The 16,261-nt window shown below is 43.0% G+C and overlaps 1 protein-coding gene across 1 annotated transcript in view; it reads left to right on the top strand.

Annotated features, from left to right (window-relative positions):
• Window positions 1–16,261, top strand: part of atg14 (autophagy related 14) — a 56,017-nt gene that overhangs the window by 23,327 nt on the left and 16,429 nt on the right. The window contains exons 2-6 of the mRNA XM_086003237.1: window positions 1,239–1,301; window positions 1,499–1,541; window positions 7,389–7,470; window positions 13,823–14,060; window positions 15,060–15,289. Of these exons, the coding sequence (XP_085859363.1) occupies window positions 1,239–1,301; window positions 1,499–1,541; window positions 7,389–7,470; window positions 13,823–14,060; window positions 15,060–15,289 (656 nt within the window). The remainder of the gene's footprint in view (window positions 1–1,238; window positions 1,302–1,498; window positions 1,542–7,388; window positions 7,471–13,822; window positions 14,061–15,059; window positions 15,290–16,261) is intronic.

The raw sequence follows: 16,261 nt of genomic DNA, 5'->3' as shown, positions 1-16,261 counted from the left end.
GTTTTAAAAAAATTTATTTGAAGATTTAGTGCTGTTTTGGGGCCGTAGTATTTATAAGTCTTGACAGCTCTTCCTGTCAATCTTATGAATGGAGCATTCCCTGCTCCCCATGGCCCATGTGATCCCAGGGGACGCGTCGAACTAACTGCGCCCCGGGATACACAAGCACTGCACGCCGGCAGCTGGACCAGGCTCCGGATCGGAATTCCACGGGGGCCCACAAGGTAAGTGCAGATCGGGGGCTTGCACCCGCGGGAAGCCCCCGACCCGAATTTCTGGGCCATGATTCTTTGCCTACAATTCATAAGTGGCATAATTAACAATAATTCATATTTAGAATTTATTTTCATTACATTTAGGCAAAGGTTATAAGTATAACTTCAAAATGTAGTAAAAGCTTTTGCATGCAATAGTACATACAGAATGTGCAAGATTACAAAGCATATTTGTAAAATAAGAACATAACATAAAAATTAGGCGCAGGAGTAGGCCATACGGCCCCTCGAGCCTGCTCCGCCATTCAATAAGATCATGGCTGACCTTCGACCTCAACTCTACTTTCCTGCCCGATCCCCATATCCCTCAATTCCCCTAGAGTCCAAAAATCAATCTATCTCAGACTTGAATATACTCAATGACTCAGCATCCGCTGCCCTTTGGGGCAGAGAATTCCAAAAAATCACAACCCTCTAAGTGAATAAATTCCTCCTCATCTCAGTCTTAAAAGGCTGAACCCTTATCCTAACAATGCGACCCCTAGTTCTAGACTCTCCAGCCAGTGGAAACAACCTCTCAGCATCTATCCTGCAATCCCCCTCAGAATCATAGATGTTTCAATGAGATCTTCTCTCATTCTTCAAAACTCCAGAGGGTATAAGCAAATCTACTCAGTGACAGGATATTGGATATTTGCAGATCTGTGCTTTACAGAATATAGTACAAGTATGATAAGAAATTTGTTTAGGCTACCTTGGTTTAAAAACTTTTTAGACTTTATTGTTAAATTAACTGAAACTATATTTTTAAAAGTAAATACACAAAGTTTGAATGACTATCTAAGAAATTTACTGCGGAAAACTGTCACATTACAGGGCAGTTTACATTACTGATTTGCTATACAACTCTGTAACATCTGCAGTTTGTCTTCTTTAAAAGCAAACATTTTGAACTCTGTGTATATTTAATCTATAATCTAATTGTGCATTTATAAGCTGTCTAAGGTTTATAATTTCTCACAGGTATGCTGACAAGATGGAACGGTTAGAACACTTGAGGAATGAGAAGGAAAAGTATCAGCAACAGTAAGAATTGATGTTTTCAGTTCCATTACTGTTCATCTGCATTTTATTTTGCTTCAATGTGTGGCTGAAATTTTACTATTGACATTTAGTTCAATATCTTCAACAGCAAATGAAATACATTTGGCATTGCATTTACGCTGTTTGTGTAATTGTGTATGATTAGCCTGGCTTTCAATTTTGTTCATTTTATTTTGCAGAGTTATAAAAGCTATTGAAGGGAAGTGGAAAACTGATCAATTGGTGAGTTTATTATACGATACATTCTGATATTTACTGCTTAATAGCTGTGTAGCTTGATGTGTGGTTTTATTCATGTTGCTGCATGAAAGTTCAGTTCCACCTGTCTAATCAAAAGAATTTGGATATTAAATTTGATATTTTTCTTATTTTAGTCATGCTATATTAACTTAAATTTTCAATGGTGCCCCACCCCCCCCACCCCTTCCAAGGCTGTTTAGTTGGGGGATGTGTTGAAGTTGGTGCTGTTGAAGATCACTGGAAGTGGTTGGGTCCCTTTTTGTTGGAGATGGACATTGCCTGGCATTGACATGGTGGGAATGTTACTGACCATGTGTCAGCCTACCGCTGGATGTTGTCAATGTCCTGCTGTAGGCTGGTGTGGGCTACTTCATTAGTAGAGAGCGGATTAGGCAGTGGTCTGTCCAGCAGTCATCAGCTCCTGTCATGGCGCGGGTGATGCGGACGTCCTTGCGGTTCCTCGCTCGGACGATGACGTAGTCCAGCAGATGCCAGTGCTTGGAACGAGGGTGCTGCCATGAAGCCTTGTACTTGTCTCTCTGACGGAACAAGGTGTTGGTTATGATGAGGCCATGTTCTAAGCATTTCGACAGGAGGAGGGTACCGCTGGAGTTGGCTTTCCCTACCCCCTCTCTGCCGATCACACCTCCTCAGAGGTCTGTGTCCTTTCCAATTCTAGCATTGAAGTCGCCAAGGAGGATTAGCTTGTCGCCCGTTGGGACTCGGGACAGGGATTGTTCGAGGCTGGAGTAGAATTCCTCTTTGGTCTCATCTGTGGCTTCCAGTGCTGGGGTGTATGCACTGATGACCGTAGCGCACTGGTTCCAGGCTATGGTGAGTCGAAGAGTCATGAGGCGCTCGTTTATACCGCTAGGGGAGTCTCTGAGACGCCCAAGCAGTTCATTTTTTATGGCGAAGCCTACCCCATGGAGGCGGCATTCTTCTTCAGGTTTACCTTTCCAGAAGAAAGTGTAACCACCGCCTTGCTCCTTGAGCTGGCCTTCCCCTGCCCGCCGGGTCTCACTTAGGGCGGCGATGTCAATGTCGAAGCATCTGAGCTCCCGGGCAACGGTAGCAGTACGGCGTTCCGGTCTGTCACTGTTGGGGTTGTCCATGAGGGTCCTGACATTCCAGGTCCCGAACCAGGTGGCCGAAGAGCTCCTCCCAGAGTCGCAATGCGGATTCCGCCCACTAAGGGGCACAATGGACATGATCTTCACCGCACGTCAATTAGAAGAGAAATGCAGGGAACAGCACCAACCGCTGTATATGGCCTTGGATCTCACAAAGGCCTTTGACACTGTCAACCGTGAGGGATTATGGAATGTCCTCCTCAAATTCGGTTGCCCTCAAAAGTTTGTCACTATCCTCCGCCTGCTTCACGACGACATGCAAGCCGTGAGCCTGACCAACGGTTCCACCACAGACCCAATTCACGTATAAACCGGGGTCAAGCAAGACTGTGTCATCGCACCAACGCTCTTCTTGATCTTCCTAGCTGCAATGCTCCATCTTGCCCTCAGTTAGCTCCCCACTGGAGTGGAGCTAATTTACAGAACAAACGGGAAACTGTTCAACCTCCATCGCCTCCAGTCCAGATCCAAGGTCGTCCCATCCTCTGTCATTATAATATGCAGATGACGCTTGCGTCTGCGCTCACTCGGAGGTCGAACTCCAAACCATCGTCAACACCTTCACTGAAGCGTACAAGAGCATGGGCCTTACACTAAACATCTGTTAGACAAATGTCCTCTACCAACCTGCCCCCACCACACAGTACTGCCCCCCGATTATCAAAATCCACGACAAGCCCTTGGACAACGTGGACCACTTTCCATACCTCGGGAGCCTACTGTCAACAAGGGCAGACGTCGATGACTAAGTCCAACACCGCCTTCAGTGTGCCAGTGCAGCCTTCGGTCGCCTGAGGAAGAGTGTTTTAAGACCAGGACCTCAAACCTGGCACTAAGCTCATGGTCTACAGAGCAGCAGTGATACCCGCCCTGCTGTATGCCTCAGAGACATGGACCATGTACAGCAGGCACCTCAAAGCACTGGAGAGGTACCACCAACGCTGCCTCCGCAAGATCCTGCAAACCCATTGGCAGGATAGGCGCACCAACGTCAGTGTTCTTGCTCGGGCCAACATCCCCAGCATCGAAGCTTTGACCACACTCGATCAGCTCCGATGGACAGGTCACATTGTCCACGTGCCCGATACGAGACTCCCAAAACAAGCACTCTACTCGGAGCTCCGGCATGGCAAGAGAGCCCCAGGTGGGCAGAGGAAACGCTTCAAGGACACCCTCAAAGTCTCCTTGAAAAAGTGCAACAGCCCCACCGACACCTGGGAATCCCTGGCCCAAGTCCGCACAAAGTGGAGGAGAAGCATCCGGTAAGGCGCCAAACACCTCAAGTCTCTTCGCCGGGAGCAAGTGGAAGCCAAGTGCAAACAGCGCAAGGAGCACACGTCAACCCAAGCACCCCACCCACCTGCCCCTTCAACCGCCGTCTGCCCCACCTGTGACAGAGACTGTAGGTCCTGCATTGGACTCATCAGTCACCTGAGAACTCATTTTTAATGTGGAAGCAAGTCATCCTCGGTTCCGAGGGACTGCCTAAGAAGAAGATGATTAGTAGAGAAGATAAGAATGCAACTGAACAGTGTAGAATCATCACTGAACAACTCCACTCCTGACCTTATGATAGAGGGAAGGCCATTGATGAAGTAGCTGACAATGGATGTGCAGATGACGCTACAGCAGCGATGTCCTGAGACGGTGATGATGGGCTCCCACCCCCCATCCCTAAGTTTAAGAACCTAAAACGTTTTTAATCCTCCTGCACCCCAAGATCTCTCTGCAATCATGCCACACCCTTGCAGTCCTCTTCCCACTGCACAACCACTTTCATGGCTTTCACATCCCATGAACTTCCACAAGCCAACATCTTTCTGAACCGCCACATTCAAGCCTGCTCCCAGATTCTTGAATCATTCTCTCCGTACTTTGAAATCGCATCACCCCCAACTTGAATTCCAAGTGAATCCACCATTTATTTCAAGTAAATAGAGCACTTGCGCCATTTATCTTAAAGGGGGACACACCTACATTTTTCTATACTTGTAAAACATTGCATCCTCTGACTCACCGCTAGTAATATTATAAAAATGATACTTCTAGCAAGCACAACTTAAGTTTTTTGTTACATTTCAAAAGCAGTATAAAAGGAACCTCTCCCAGGACACACAATACTGAAGCTAAAATAAAAGCAGAAAATGCAAGTCAGATAGCATCTGTGGGGGGAGGAAAGTGGGGTTAATGTTACCAGTCAATGACCTGGAATAACTGCAGCCTCTTAAGTCTAATTTTTGTTAATAAACATTGAGTTTATTAAGAAAAAACATTTATGCAACAAAAAGTTGTCCTGCAAATTTCAGTATCTTCACAGCATTCACCACCAAAAGTTGTTGCATATTTCCACTGACTCTTCCAATTACATCAGTCTTAAAGGAACACACCTGCCTGCCCTTGTAAACAGTACACCATCTGACTTTACATGAGTAGCACCACCTTCCGGAGGAGCTTAACAACTTCTACGCTCGCTTCGACAGGGACAACAGGGAGCCGGCTACCAAAGCCTTGCCACCCCCGGAAGACCAGGTGCTCACTCTGTCGACCTCCGACGTAAGGGGTGTTCTACGTGGAGTGAACACACGAAAGGCTGCTGGACCGGATAGCATCCCTGGACGGGTACTCAAGGAATGTGCTGATCAGCTGGCTGATGTCTTCACCGCCATCTTCAATCTGTCATTGGCCCAGGCAGTAGTCCCTACATGCTTCAAGACCGCTACCATTATTCCTGTGCCAAAACAAACGGCTGTGACGTGCCTGAACGACTATCGACCTGTCGCACTCGCCCATCATAATGAAGTGTTTCGAGAGACTGGTCCTGGCTCACATCAAAGCCAGTGTTCCCGCCTCTCTTGACCAACACCAGTTTGCCTATCGTGCAAACAGATCAACGGAGGATGCAATCACAACTGCCCTGCACTGAATCACTTAGATGGTAAAGAGACCTACATCAGAATGCTGTTCATAGACTACAGCTCAGCAGTCAACACTATCGTCCCCAACAAGCTGGCCACCAAACTCCACACTCTTGGGCCTGAACACTTCCCTCTGCAACTGGACCCTGGACTTCCTAACAAACAGACCCCAGTCTGTCAAATTAGGTAACCACACCTACCCCCCCCCCCCCCCCCACCTGACCCTGAACACGGGGGCCCCACAAGGATGTGTGCTGAGCCCCCTCCTCTACTCCCACGATTGTGTGGCTGTTCATGGTTCCAACACCATCATCAAGTTTGCGGATGATACCACGGTAGTAGGCCAGATCACCAACAACGATGAGTCAGCCTACAGGGAGGAGGTCCAGCATCTCGTGAAGTGGTGCGCCGATAACAACCTGGCCCTTAACATCAAGAAAACCAAAGAAATCATTGTGGACTTCAGGAAGTCTAAAGGCGGAAGTCACACCCCCATCCACACATCAGTGGGGCTGTGGTGGAAAGGGTGGACAGCTTTAAGTTCCTTGGAGTCCACATCACGGAAGACCTCTCCTGGTCCCTCAATACCTCCTCTCTGGTGAAGAAGGCCCAGCAGCGCCTATATTTCCTAAGGAGGCTGAAGGGATGTAACCTGTCACCCCTGATCCTCTCTAACTTTTACCGCTGCACAATAGAGAGCATCCTGACTAACTGTATCACAGTATGGTACGGCAGCTGTAGCTACTATGACCGGAAAGCCCTGCAGCGGGTAGTCAAAACTGCCCAACTCATTACCGGCACCCAGCTACCGACCATAGAGCACATATACCAGAAACGCTGTTTACGGAGGTCACGGACCATCATCAAAGACCCTACCCACCCCAGCCACAGTCTGTTCGCCCTCCTGCCATCTGGGAGACGCTACAGATGCATTCGCACCCGTACGACCAGATTTAGGAACAGCTTCTTTCCCAGGGCTGTCATCCTACTGAACTCCACAAATAAACTCTAAAGCCTGCACATCTGCCAATGCACTTTATTATGGTTATGTTTATGTTAATGTATTACAAGCCAAATGTATGTTGAATGTTTAAATGTCTTAATCTAAATGTACACTCTCGGGAGCCGCAAGCCTACATTTCGTTGTACTGCACTTGTGCACTAACAATGACAAAGTTGATTATGATTATGATGAAATATTTGCTAATATATAACAATTTTGAGATGCATACTTCACTCTTTTAGATGTCACACATGCAAATTTCCGTGTTACCCTTTTTTTTTAAAGAAGGAATGAAATGCAGTCATTTCTAATGTACAGAGTAACTTTCTCAACAACAGAAAATACATTCTAATTGACTTCACTTTTGAAACAAAAAAGAAAGCCAGCCAGAGTTTCAACTGATGTGACCAATTGATTTCCGGAAAGTACAGCAGTTAAACCTTGTGGACTTGAAAGGGACAGATCAAATTAAACACAACTGTACTTTAACAGCGGAATAATAAATTCTGTGTTTCATTGTATAATGCATCTCTCCTTTATAAAACAGCCTGTCTTTTGGCCTACCATGAGCAGCAGCACAGGAGACCTGCTAATATTTTTTTATAAAAGATATAATTCACCATCGTAAAGGCTGTATTTAAACGAGCAGTGCATACTTTATCAGCTTTTAATCCTATATGAAATGTGAAAATAATCTCTGGTTTAGAGTGTTCTTTGAATAGACCCATTTCTATATTGCATTTTAATCTTCAAAATAACATTCCATTTTTATTTTCAGAAATGGAAGATTATGTCTTGCCAAATAAGGATTGAACAGCTGAAGGATGCAATTTGTTGTGGAAATGAGGAAGTCCAAAAAGGTACAAAAGCTTAGTGAAATTTAAAAAAATTTCTAAAAAAGAATTTAATGAAGATAATTGTGGTAAATAAATTAATATTTTATTGATATATTGATTAGAATCTAGCATTGATCTTTTTTCTATTTTCTGCCTTGCCATGCACTTTTCTGACTGAAACAGTGCCTCCACACCTGCTCATAGACCTCTGTCAGTGACATCTATAATCAGTCACTTGAGGGTGCATGAGAGCAGTCAGGGTAACATGCCCTCTAATTTACCCTCCCTGCTGCCACTCAGTACCTCCTCATACTAAATTGTGACCAGGTGTTTAGCATGGCTGTGGTTGGAAAACCCAGGATGTGAAATTGTGGACGGAAATTTACATCCTGTCTTTCGGCAGTGCAGTGCATTACTCCCAATGTGCTATCTCAACCCAAAATAATTAATTAACGTTTTTCATGCTATAATCACAAAGTGAAAAGGGCTGTTCCTATTGTAATGTAAATAGCACTAAATTCCAGTAATGACATTAGTCCATTCCTTGCATTAATGTTCATACCATTTAATTACTATGTACGTTTCTTACTCCTATTGGGTTTTTTTATGTTCACTTACTTACAGTATTTTGCCTCTGAGAAATCGTGGGTACATTATTTACTTACTGATTCATGCTTTGTACAAGATCCAGCCCCGATGCAGTCATCCTCAAGTAATAAAACTGATGTCATTGGGAGGGTCAATGGAATTCTCAACAATTTCTGCTTGTCAACTTTTTGTTGCATAAATATTTTTTCTTAATAAATCTGATAGTTATCTCTTTAATAACCACACATGAAATAATTTGAACTAAATTTAAGAGTTATTTACTAAATGGAAAACAGCCTCATGAATTGCCACATTTAGATAAATAAATTAATTAGATAAATTAATTAGTCCAGCAATTAGAATCTTGAAAATTGGCCTGCTAATCATCCTATCCTGCTGGTTTCCTGGGTTATGGTCCAGTTCGTGACCTGAAGCTGTTCTATTTTTTGTTTGCTGAACTTGCCAATTGTATGTGCACGTAGAGTTGGGAAATACAGTAATAAAGGACACTATACTCCCTTCTTCCCGACTGTTCCTGAACCCATACTGCCACCTGTTCCCCTCTCCTACTTCCTTCTTTCTTTCACATTTCCTCTATTGTCTCTGCCCATTTTGGGCATCAGGAATTTTTTGAATGCTGTTGCCAGCTTTCAGGTGGTTGTTTTAGTTAGTTCACAGTTTAAATTATCGTGTTCCCACAATATTCAGAAAATCATTGGCCCTGATAAGATATTGTATGTTACATGAAATAAACAAGTATCCTGCAACACCATGGGAGATTCGCTAGTATATAATATATTTAAAAGTCTTCTGTAGAGTCATAAAATGATACAGCACAGAAGGTGGCCATTTAGCCCATCCTGCCTGTGCTGGCTCTTTGGTAGAACTATTCAATTAATCCCCCTCCCCTGCTCCTCCCACATAGCCCTGTAATTTTTTTCTCCAAGTATTTATCCAATTCTCTTTTGAATGTTACTATTGAATCTGCTTCCACCACCCTTTCAGGCAGTGCATTCCACTGTGTGTAAATAAAAAAAATAAAAAAAGTTTCCTCATGTCACCTCTGGTTCTTTTTCCAATCACCTTAAATCTGTGCCCTCTGGTTTCCCTTAACACCTCTATCAAATCTCCTCTTAACCTTCTCCGCTGTAAGGAGAACAACCCAGCCTCTCCACATAACTGAAGTCCCTCATCCTTGGTATAATTCCAATAAATCTCTTCTGCACCCTCTCCAAGGCCTTGACATCCTTCCTAAAGTGTGGTGCCCAGAATTGAACATAATACTCCAGCTGAGGCCTAACCAGTGTTTTATAAAGGTTTAGCATAACTTCCTTGCTTTTGTACTCTATTCCTCTATTAATAAAGCCAAGGATCGCATATGTTTTTTTAACAGCCTTCTCAACTTGTTCTGCCATCTTCAAAGATTTGTGTAGATACACCCCCAGGTCTCTCTGTTCCTAATTGTACCATGTAGTTCATATTGCCTCTCCTCATTCTATCAACCAAAATATATCACTTCACACTCCTCTGCATTAAATTTCATCTGTCATGTGTCTGCCCATTTCACCAGTCTGTCTATGTCCGCCTGAAGTCTGTTACTATCCGCCTTTTTGTTTACTACATTTCAGAGTTTTGTATCATCTGCAAGCTTTGAAATTATGTCCTGTATACCCAACTCCAGGTCATTGATATATATCAAAAAGAGCAGTGGTCCAAATACTGACCCCTGGGGAACACCACTGTATACTTCCCTCCAGTCTTGAAAAACAACCATTCGCCAGTACTCTCGGCATTCTGTCCCTTAGCCAATTTTGTATCCATGCTGCTACTGTCCCTTTAATCATGGGCTTTAATTTTGCTAACAAGCCTACTTTGTGTTACTTTATCAAATGCTGCTTGAAAGTCTATATACACAACATCAACTGCATTACACTCATCAGCCCTCTCTGTTACAGGAAACTTTCTGGTATCCGGCACTGACTGGGCCGAGCTGGTGCCGGTCGATCAACACTGCCGGAGAAACCAGCGCTAATGTTAAAACATACGGAGCTCAGACGGAGCTTCTGAGCTCCGTATCTAGCAACAAACCCTGTTGCTTAGCAACAGCTTCAAAACAGTCGGCGCAGCTTGCAAGCGTCTCTGTAGCTAAGCAACAGCTTCAGCTAGACGCTTGCAGAGCCAGGAATGGAGAAAAAAAGCAACGAAAAGTAAAAAAAGTTATCTGAACCGACTCCTGAATTTTGCCGGTGGATAGAGCATTCCGGAGATTTAAGCTCCGTTTAAACGAAAGTTTCCTGTACTTCATCAAAGAAGTGTTTGCACACATTTTTTTAAAACATCTGTTATTGGGCAACAAGGCAAGGCAGTATTTATTGACCATCCCTAGTTGCTATGAGGGCACTAAGAACCAGCCACATAATGTGGGACTGGCGTCATACCTAGCACAAAGGAAAATAGTTGTGGTTGTTGGAGGCCAATCATCTCAGCCACAGGACATCGCTGCTGGAGTTCCTCAGGACAGTGTCCTGGGCCCAACCATCTTCATCAATGGCCTTCCCTCCATCGTAAGGTCAGGAATGGGGATTTTCGCTGATGATTGCAGTGTTCAGTTCCATTCGCAATTCCTCAAATAATGAAGCAGTCCATGCCCACATGCAGCAAGACCTGGACAACATCCAGGCTTAGGCTGATGTATGGCCTGAATGTTAATTGCCACTTAAGTGCCAGGCAATGACCATCTCCAACAAGAGAGAGTCTAACCACCTCCTCTTGACATTCAGTGGCATTACCATCGTTGAATCCCCCACCATCAACATCTTGGGGATCACCATTGACCAGAAACTTAACTGGACCAGCCTCAAATACTGTGGCAACAAGAGCAGTTCAGAGGCTGGGTATTCTGTGGCGAGTGACTCACCACGATTCCCCAAAGCCTTTCCACCACCTAAAAGATACAAGTAAGGAGTGTGATGGAATATTCTCCACTTTCCTGGATTAGTTCAGCTCCAACAACACTTAAGAAGCTCGACACTATCCAGGACAAAGCAACCTGCTTGATCGGCACCCCATCCACCACCTTAAACATTCACTTCCTCCACCACTGGTGTACCGTGACTGCAGTGTGTACCATCTATAAAATGCACTGCAGCAACTTGACAAGGCTACTTCAACAGCACCTCCCAAACCCGTGACCTCTGCCACCTAGAAGAACAAGGGCAGCAGATGCATGGGAACACTGCCACCTCCAATTCCTCTCCAAGTCACACACCATCCTGACTTGGAAATATATCGCCATTTCTTCATCGTCACTGGGTCAAAATCCTGGAACTTCCTACCTGACAGCACTGTGGGAGTACTTTCACCACACAGACTGCTGCGGTTCAAGAGGAGGCTCACCACCACCTTCTCAAGCGCAACTAGGGATGAGCAATAAATGCTGGTCTTGCCAACGACACCCACATCCCGTGAATTAATTAAAAGAAAAGAAATGAGGTTGGCTCCCATCTCTAAAGGGTGTTAGTGAACTCTGGGTTTTTACAACCATCTAAAAGCTTTGTTTATTTTTCCTGTGCTAGTTACAAATGACCAGATTTATTGAATTCAATTTAACAACTCGCAATAAACTAATTTTTTTTTCAATTTTTATTTGTCACATAACCAAATACAACAAGTGAAATCCAGTCAGTGAAATGCTTTTTCCTTAACGAGCCGAGCGCACCAAGCAGCAAAGGACACTTAGCTGCTGGTACGCGCGGAGCCCGCAAGATTATAATAACCTCTAGATTAGTAGCCCAGTTAAATTTCTTATCCTGCCTTTTTCCATCACATTATCTGTTATGCTTTTCTGCCACCATTGTACCTATTACAGTAATTTTATTTACCTCTGATTGAGTCCTCCTTGCTTGGGCTCCGTGGTAGGTAGTACTGTTCCATACCTATCTTTGAAATCTCCGCGCTATGTTTCCGTTTAGGTACTGAATTTTATGTCTTAAGTCCAGGATCTATAAGGAAGTGGTAGGGAAGAAGGGGTGCTACAGTGTGGCCATGGTGGGAAGTTGATTCAGGGTTCATAGCATTGTGAGAGGTAGAGAAAGGTTTCTGTGGTGAACAGTGGCATCTGTCATGGAAATGGAGCTGGGAGGACTCAAAGAAGTCTGTGCTATACACAAAAATGTTAATACAGGTAGACTATCCTTTATCCGAACTTCCGAAAACCTCTGAAAACTGAAAGTTTTTTTGTTCAGCGTAAGTTGTGCGCACGACATGACCAGAGTGGCGCACGACTTACGCTGAGCAGGGCAGAGGGTCACAGAGTTCCCTCCTGGGTAGGAGATTGCAGGCCGAGCCGGGCAGTGTGGAGGAGGTACCGGGAGAGTGAACCCAACAATACAGCGGCCCGTCCGATATTCTTTTCTCCCGACACCCCCCCCCCCCCACCGACCCCGAACCGTCTGATATTCTTTTCTTCCCCCCCCCAACCCGACCCCCAACCTGATTTGCGGGCCAGCTTAGTAGGAGTCAGCCGATATCCGGCTTTCCAGAGAAGCAGGAAGGGGAATGAGACACGGAACAGTCACAAGAGGTAGCCTGAACTTTTACAATTTATATTAAATACAAATTTCCCAGTCTTATAATAATACCTTCTGAAATCCGAAAAATTCCGAAAACCGAAACTCAGCTGGTCCCAAGGCTTTCGGATAAGGGATAGTGTACCCGTATAATAAAGAACAGATGATCTCAGCATGCTAACAAAAGCAAAGAGGAAGCTTTAAAACAAAATACGACCATAAGATATCTAAGGAACAGGAAAAGGCCATTTTACCTGACTACTTTTGACATCTCCTTTCTCTAAAAACCTACCAAGCTGTCCCTTGAACTTGAATATTATTTGATTAAATAGCCTTCCATAGTAGCATAATCTTAGTGTTTTACATTTTTTGCGATACTGTTTTGAATTTTCTAATCTTTAAAAAAAATGTTCCCTAATTTTTTAACCCTTCAGCAGTGTAATCATTTTATCTGGTTCAGATTAAATAATTCACTTGATAATTTTCAAATGTCAAAATTCTAACTTTATAATGGCTGTTGTGTTGTACTGAAAGGGAAAGTACATTCCACGTAATCATCCCACAATTCTAAAGGAAGCTATTTACACACTTGCTGTCAGATTTCTCTGGTGGCTAAAGTCAGCTAGGAAGCAGACATTTTGTGTGGAGTTTCTCCTGTGATATCATGAATAGGAATTGTGTATTATAGCTGGATATCATTGGTTCATTGTTGGTACACAAGGAAACATTGTAAACAAAGTGCTTGCTGCCAGGCTGCCTCTAACAACAGCTTTAAAATGCAAAACAGCAACAAGGAGACTGAATGACAGTAGATGTCTCCCTTTATTACACATAGTATAATGGAGCAGCTCTGTGGAATGTACCCTTTAAGTTCTGAAAAAGTTCCCCAAAAAATTCATACATGTTTTTGCTGTGCACACATTAACAGAGGTTTCATTGTTCTTTGCCAAGCTTAAAAGCAACTGTCATAGAGGAGTTCCAAGCAAAGGTCAAACATATCCCGGTGGAGAGGGAGGTAAAATTGGAAGGAAAGTGACCTGGGTTGCTTTTGCACACCTCCTGGTTTAGAACAACATTGTCCAAGGTCAGGCAGTGGGTGTGGAACATGGAGAAGAAGGAAATATTTAAGAGTATACTTTTTATTTCATGAAAGTTTAGGGAACATGGAAGAGGAGGAAGAAAGTAACACTACTAACTTTTAACTTTGTTGCTAAATTCAGATACTGAATTGGTATTTAAAAATCAGGAAGACAACCAAAAGTTGCAACGTCGGGCCCAACGGCATCAAGAAAAAAAGGACAAGATTCAGAGACACATCCGTAAACTTGGTGATTTGGTCGAGAAGAGAAATATTGAGTTTTGGAGTCGACAGGAGCACCTAGCCCGCAACCGTTGGACACATATCCTGGAACTAACACGTGTGATTTTCCCTCTACAAGAGGTGAAAATAGGAATGAGGTAGGAAGGATTAAAATAAAAATTGGATATACTTTCAGTTTTCTTTACTCTTAAGAGTACCTACTGAACACCCTTTGCAACTTTCAAAATATATATGCTTTCTGATAGTTAATATATTGCTTCCTACAGTTTAATCACAGATGGAATAAATTTATAGTATTTTGAAGTATTTGGTAAAAGAACGCTGCAGCAGCAACTTTCAGCTTTAAAGAGGTAGATATAAAATTATTTGAATGACTTGTAAGAATGGGCAGAGGCTATTTTGCATCCTAAAGGAGGATATAGGACTCTCTTGTAACCATGAAAGACTCTTAAATGGTAAGTGCTGCAGGTCTAAATTATGGCAGTTTCTGAACAGAGTGGAAAAAGAAAGCATTTTTCTTTCCCTTTTGTTTTGATGCCACACATCAGTAGCGGTCAGGTGAACTGTTTCCCCCATACTTTGTTAATTGGCATTCTCCAATTGGTCACTAGGATGTGTATGAATCTGATTTTGGATAACTATGCCACTAATTTTTATCCCTACATGTGAAGAAGTACCAGGCCCCCATTCTTTTCTCCTCATGAGACTGCATAGCTAGGATTGATAACTCACTAGGGCCAATTATACTGCAAATGTTGGATTGGTTAAACACTGTTTATGAATTTTTGGAAATAGGTTTGTTAAAGCTAGTTCATTAGTAGTGATAATTCAATATTTGATTTAAAAGACAGTTTCATTGCAATTGAAAGGGATCTCTAGCAACCAAATAGATTGACTAAAAGTGATATCAATTATTAGTACAAATGCTGGATTCTTACTCTCTGTTGTCACAGATCTTTTTCTCTTTTATCTGCATATATATATATACCCTGTTTAAGTATGATTTTTGGCTTTAAACTTCACCTTTTATGATACAGAACAGTAATCCGTATAAAGTAATAGGGATTGTAAAGAATTCCATTCACTATAAAATGTGTAATTTCATTATACTTAATTTTTTTTGTTGGTACTGCTAGGGATCCAGCAGATACAACATTTGAATCTGACAGTGGCATGACCTCCAGTACAGTAAGTGAGCTGGCAGAGGCAAGGAGAACTACTTATCTCTCTGGAAGATGGATCTGTGACGACAACAATGGAGAAACCAACATAGGGATTGTGGGCCGCTGGATATACCTGCCCAGCAATGGGGATTATTCAGCTTATTATAACTGGGTGGAAGAGAAGAAAACCGCACAAGGGCCAGGTGAGGTTTTTAAGTGTGCCTCGTATATTTAATGCTGTATACAGTATTCTACTCAAAATAGCTATTTGCCAGTTTGTTAGTAACTTCTGTAAGTCAGTAACATTTTCACCGTCTCAGTAAACTTCAGGGTCATAAATCGTTGTGTTGATTCCATAGGTTCAATGTAAAGCAGTAGAAATTCAGATAAAGATGCATTCAAAAGGATGTGTATGTGTAGCATCCAGCCCAGACTGATTCAATAATAGTCTGTCATTCTCTTTCTGTAAGGGCCATTAAAGAAGTGCATTTGGCCAGTTTAAACTAATTGGGCATAAGGACAAGACTTAGACAGTCAGTCTCACTCGGAGGCCATTGGCATGGCTAGTGTGTAAAATTGAAATATCACATTAGAGCATTAGTGCAGCTCTTCTAAGGCACATTGTTTTGATAGACTGCAACCTCCACCTAACCAGTGTTATCCTTCGCCTAGGAATGGCTGACACAGGCTGCAAAAAGTTTAAAAGCTTTCTATTGCCCTTTTTCATCAGAAAATTCCTTCTTCCAACCCCCTCAAAATGAATCAACATTTGATGGCGTCCAGCTGGGAAATTGTCTGTATGTCTGACTGAGTTTGCTTATTTCTAGTTCAGTTATGTATGTGTACTCTGCATATGCTTATAGTACTAGTGGATGCCCCACGATGTTGCTCACTGAGGGAATAAAGGTACATGTGTAAATCTGTGTCACTCACCTGCCTCAGTTACATAAAGAAAGAAATCTACACCCTTGTGCACCCGAGTTCAAAGTTGACTATTGTCCTGGCTACAAACTTGCACTATAAATCAAGTTTTAGGATTGTCCCAAGCTGTAAAAGATAGATATGGATAGCTATTATAGCAGTGATTCTCAAAATCTTTGGAACAAGCCTTGATAACTTTAATTTTGAACACAACATTCTAGAACAAAAATGATTACTACTTCACAGCTTTGGAA

Source organism: Somniosus microcephalus, chromosome 12 (assembly GCF_052327205.1).
Source record: "Somniosus microcephalus isolate GS21.2 chromosome 12, FLI_Smic_1.0, whole genome shotgun sequence".
Taxonomy (NCBI): domain Eukaryota; kingdom Metazoa; phylum Chordata; class Chondrichthyes; order Squaliformes; family Somniosidae; genus Somniosus; species Somniosus microcephalus.
The sequence above is the reverse complement of the archived record's forward strand: the minus strand, read 5'-3'. Positions and strand labels throughout refer to the sequence as shown.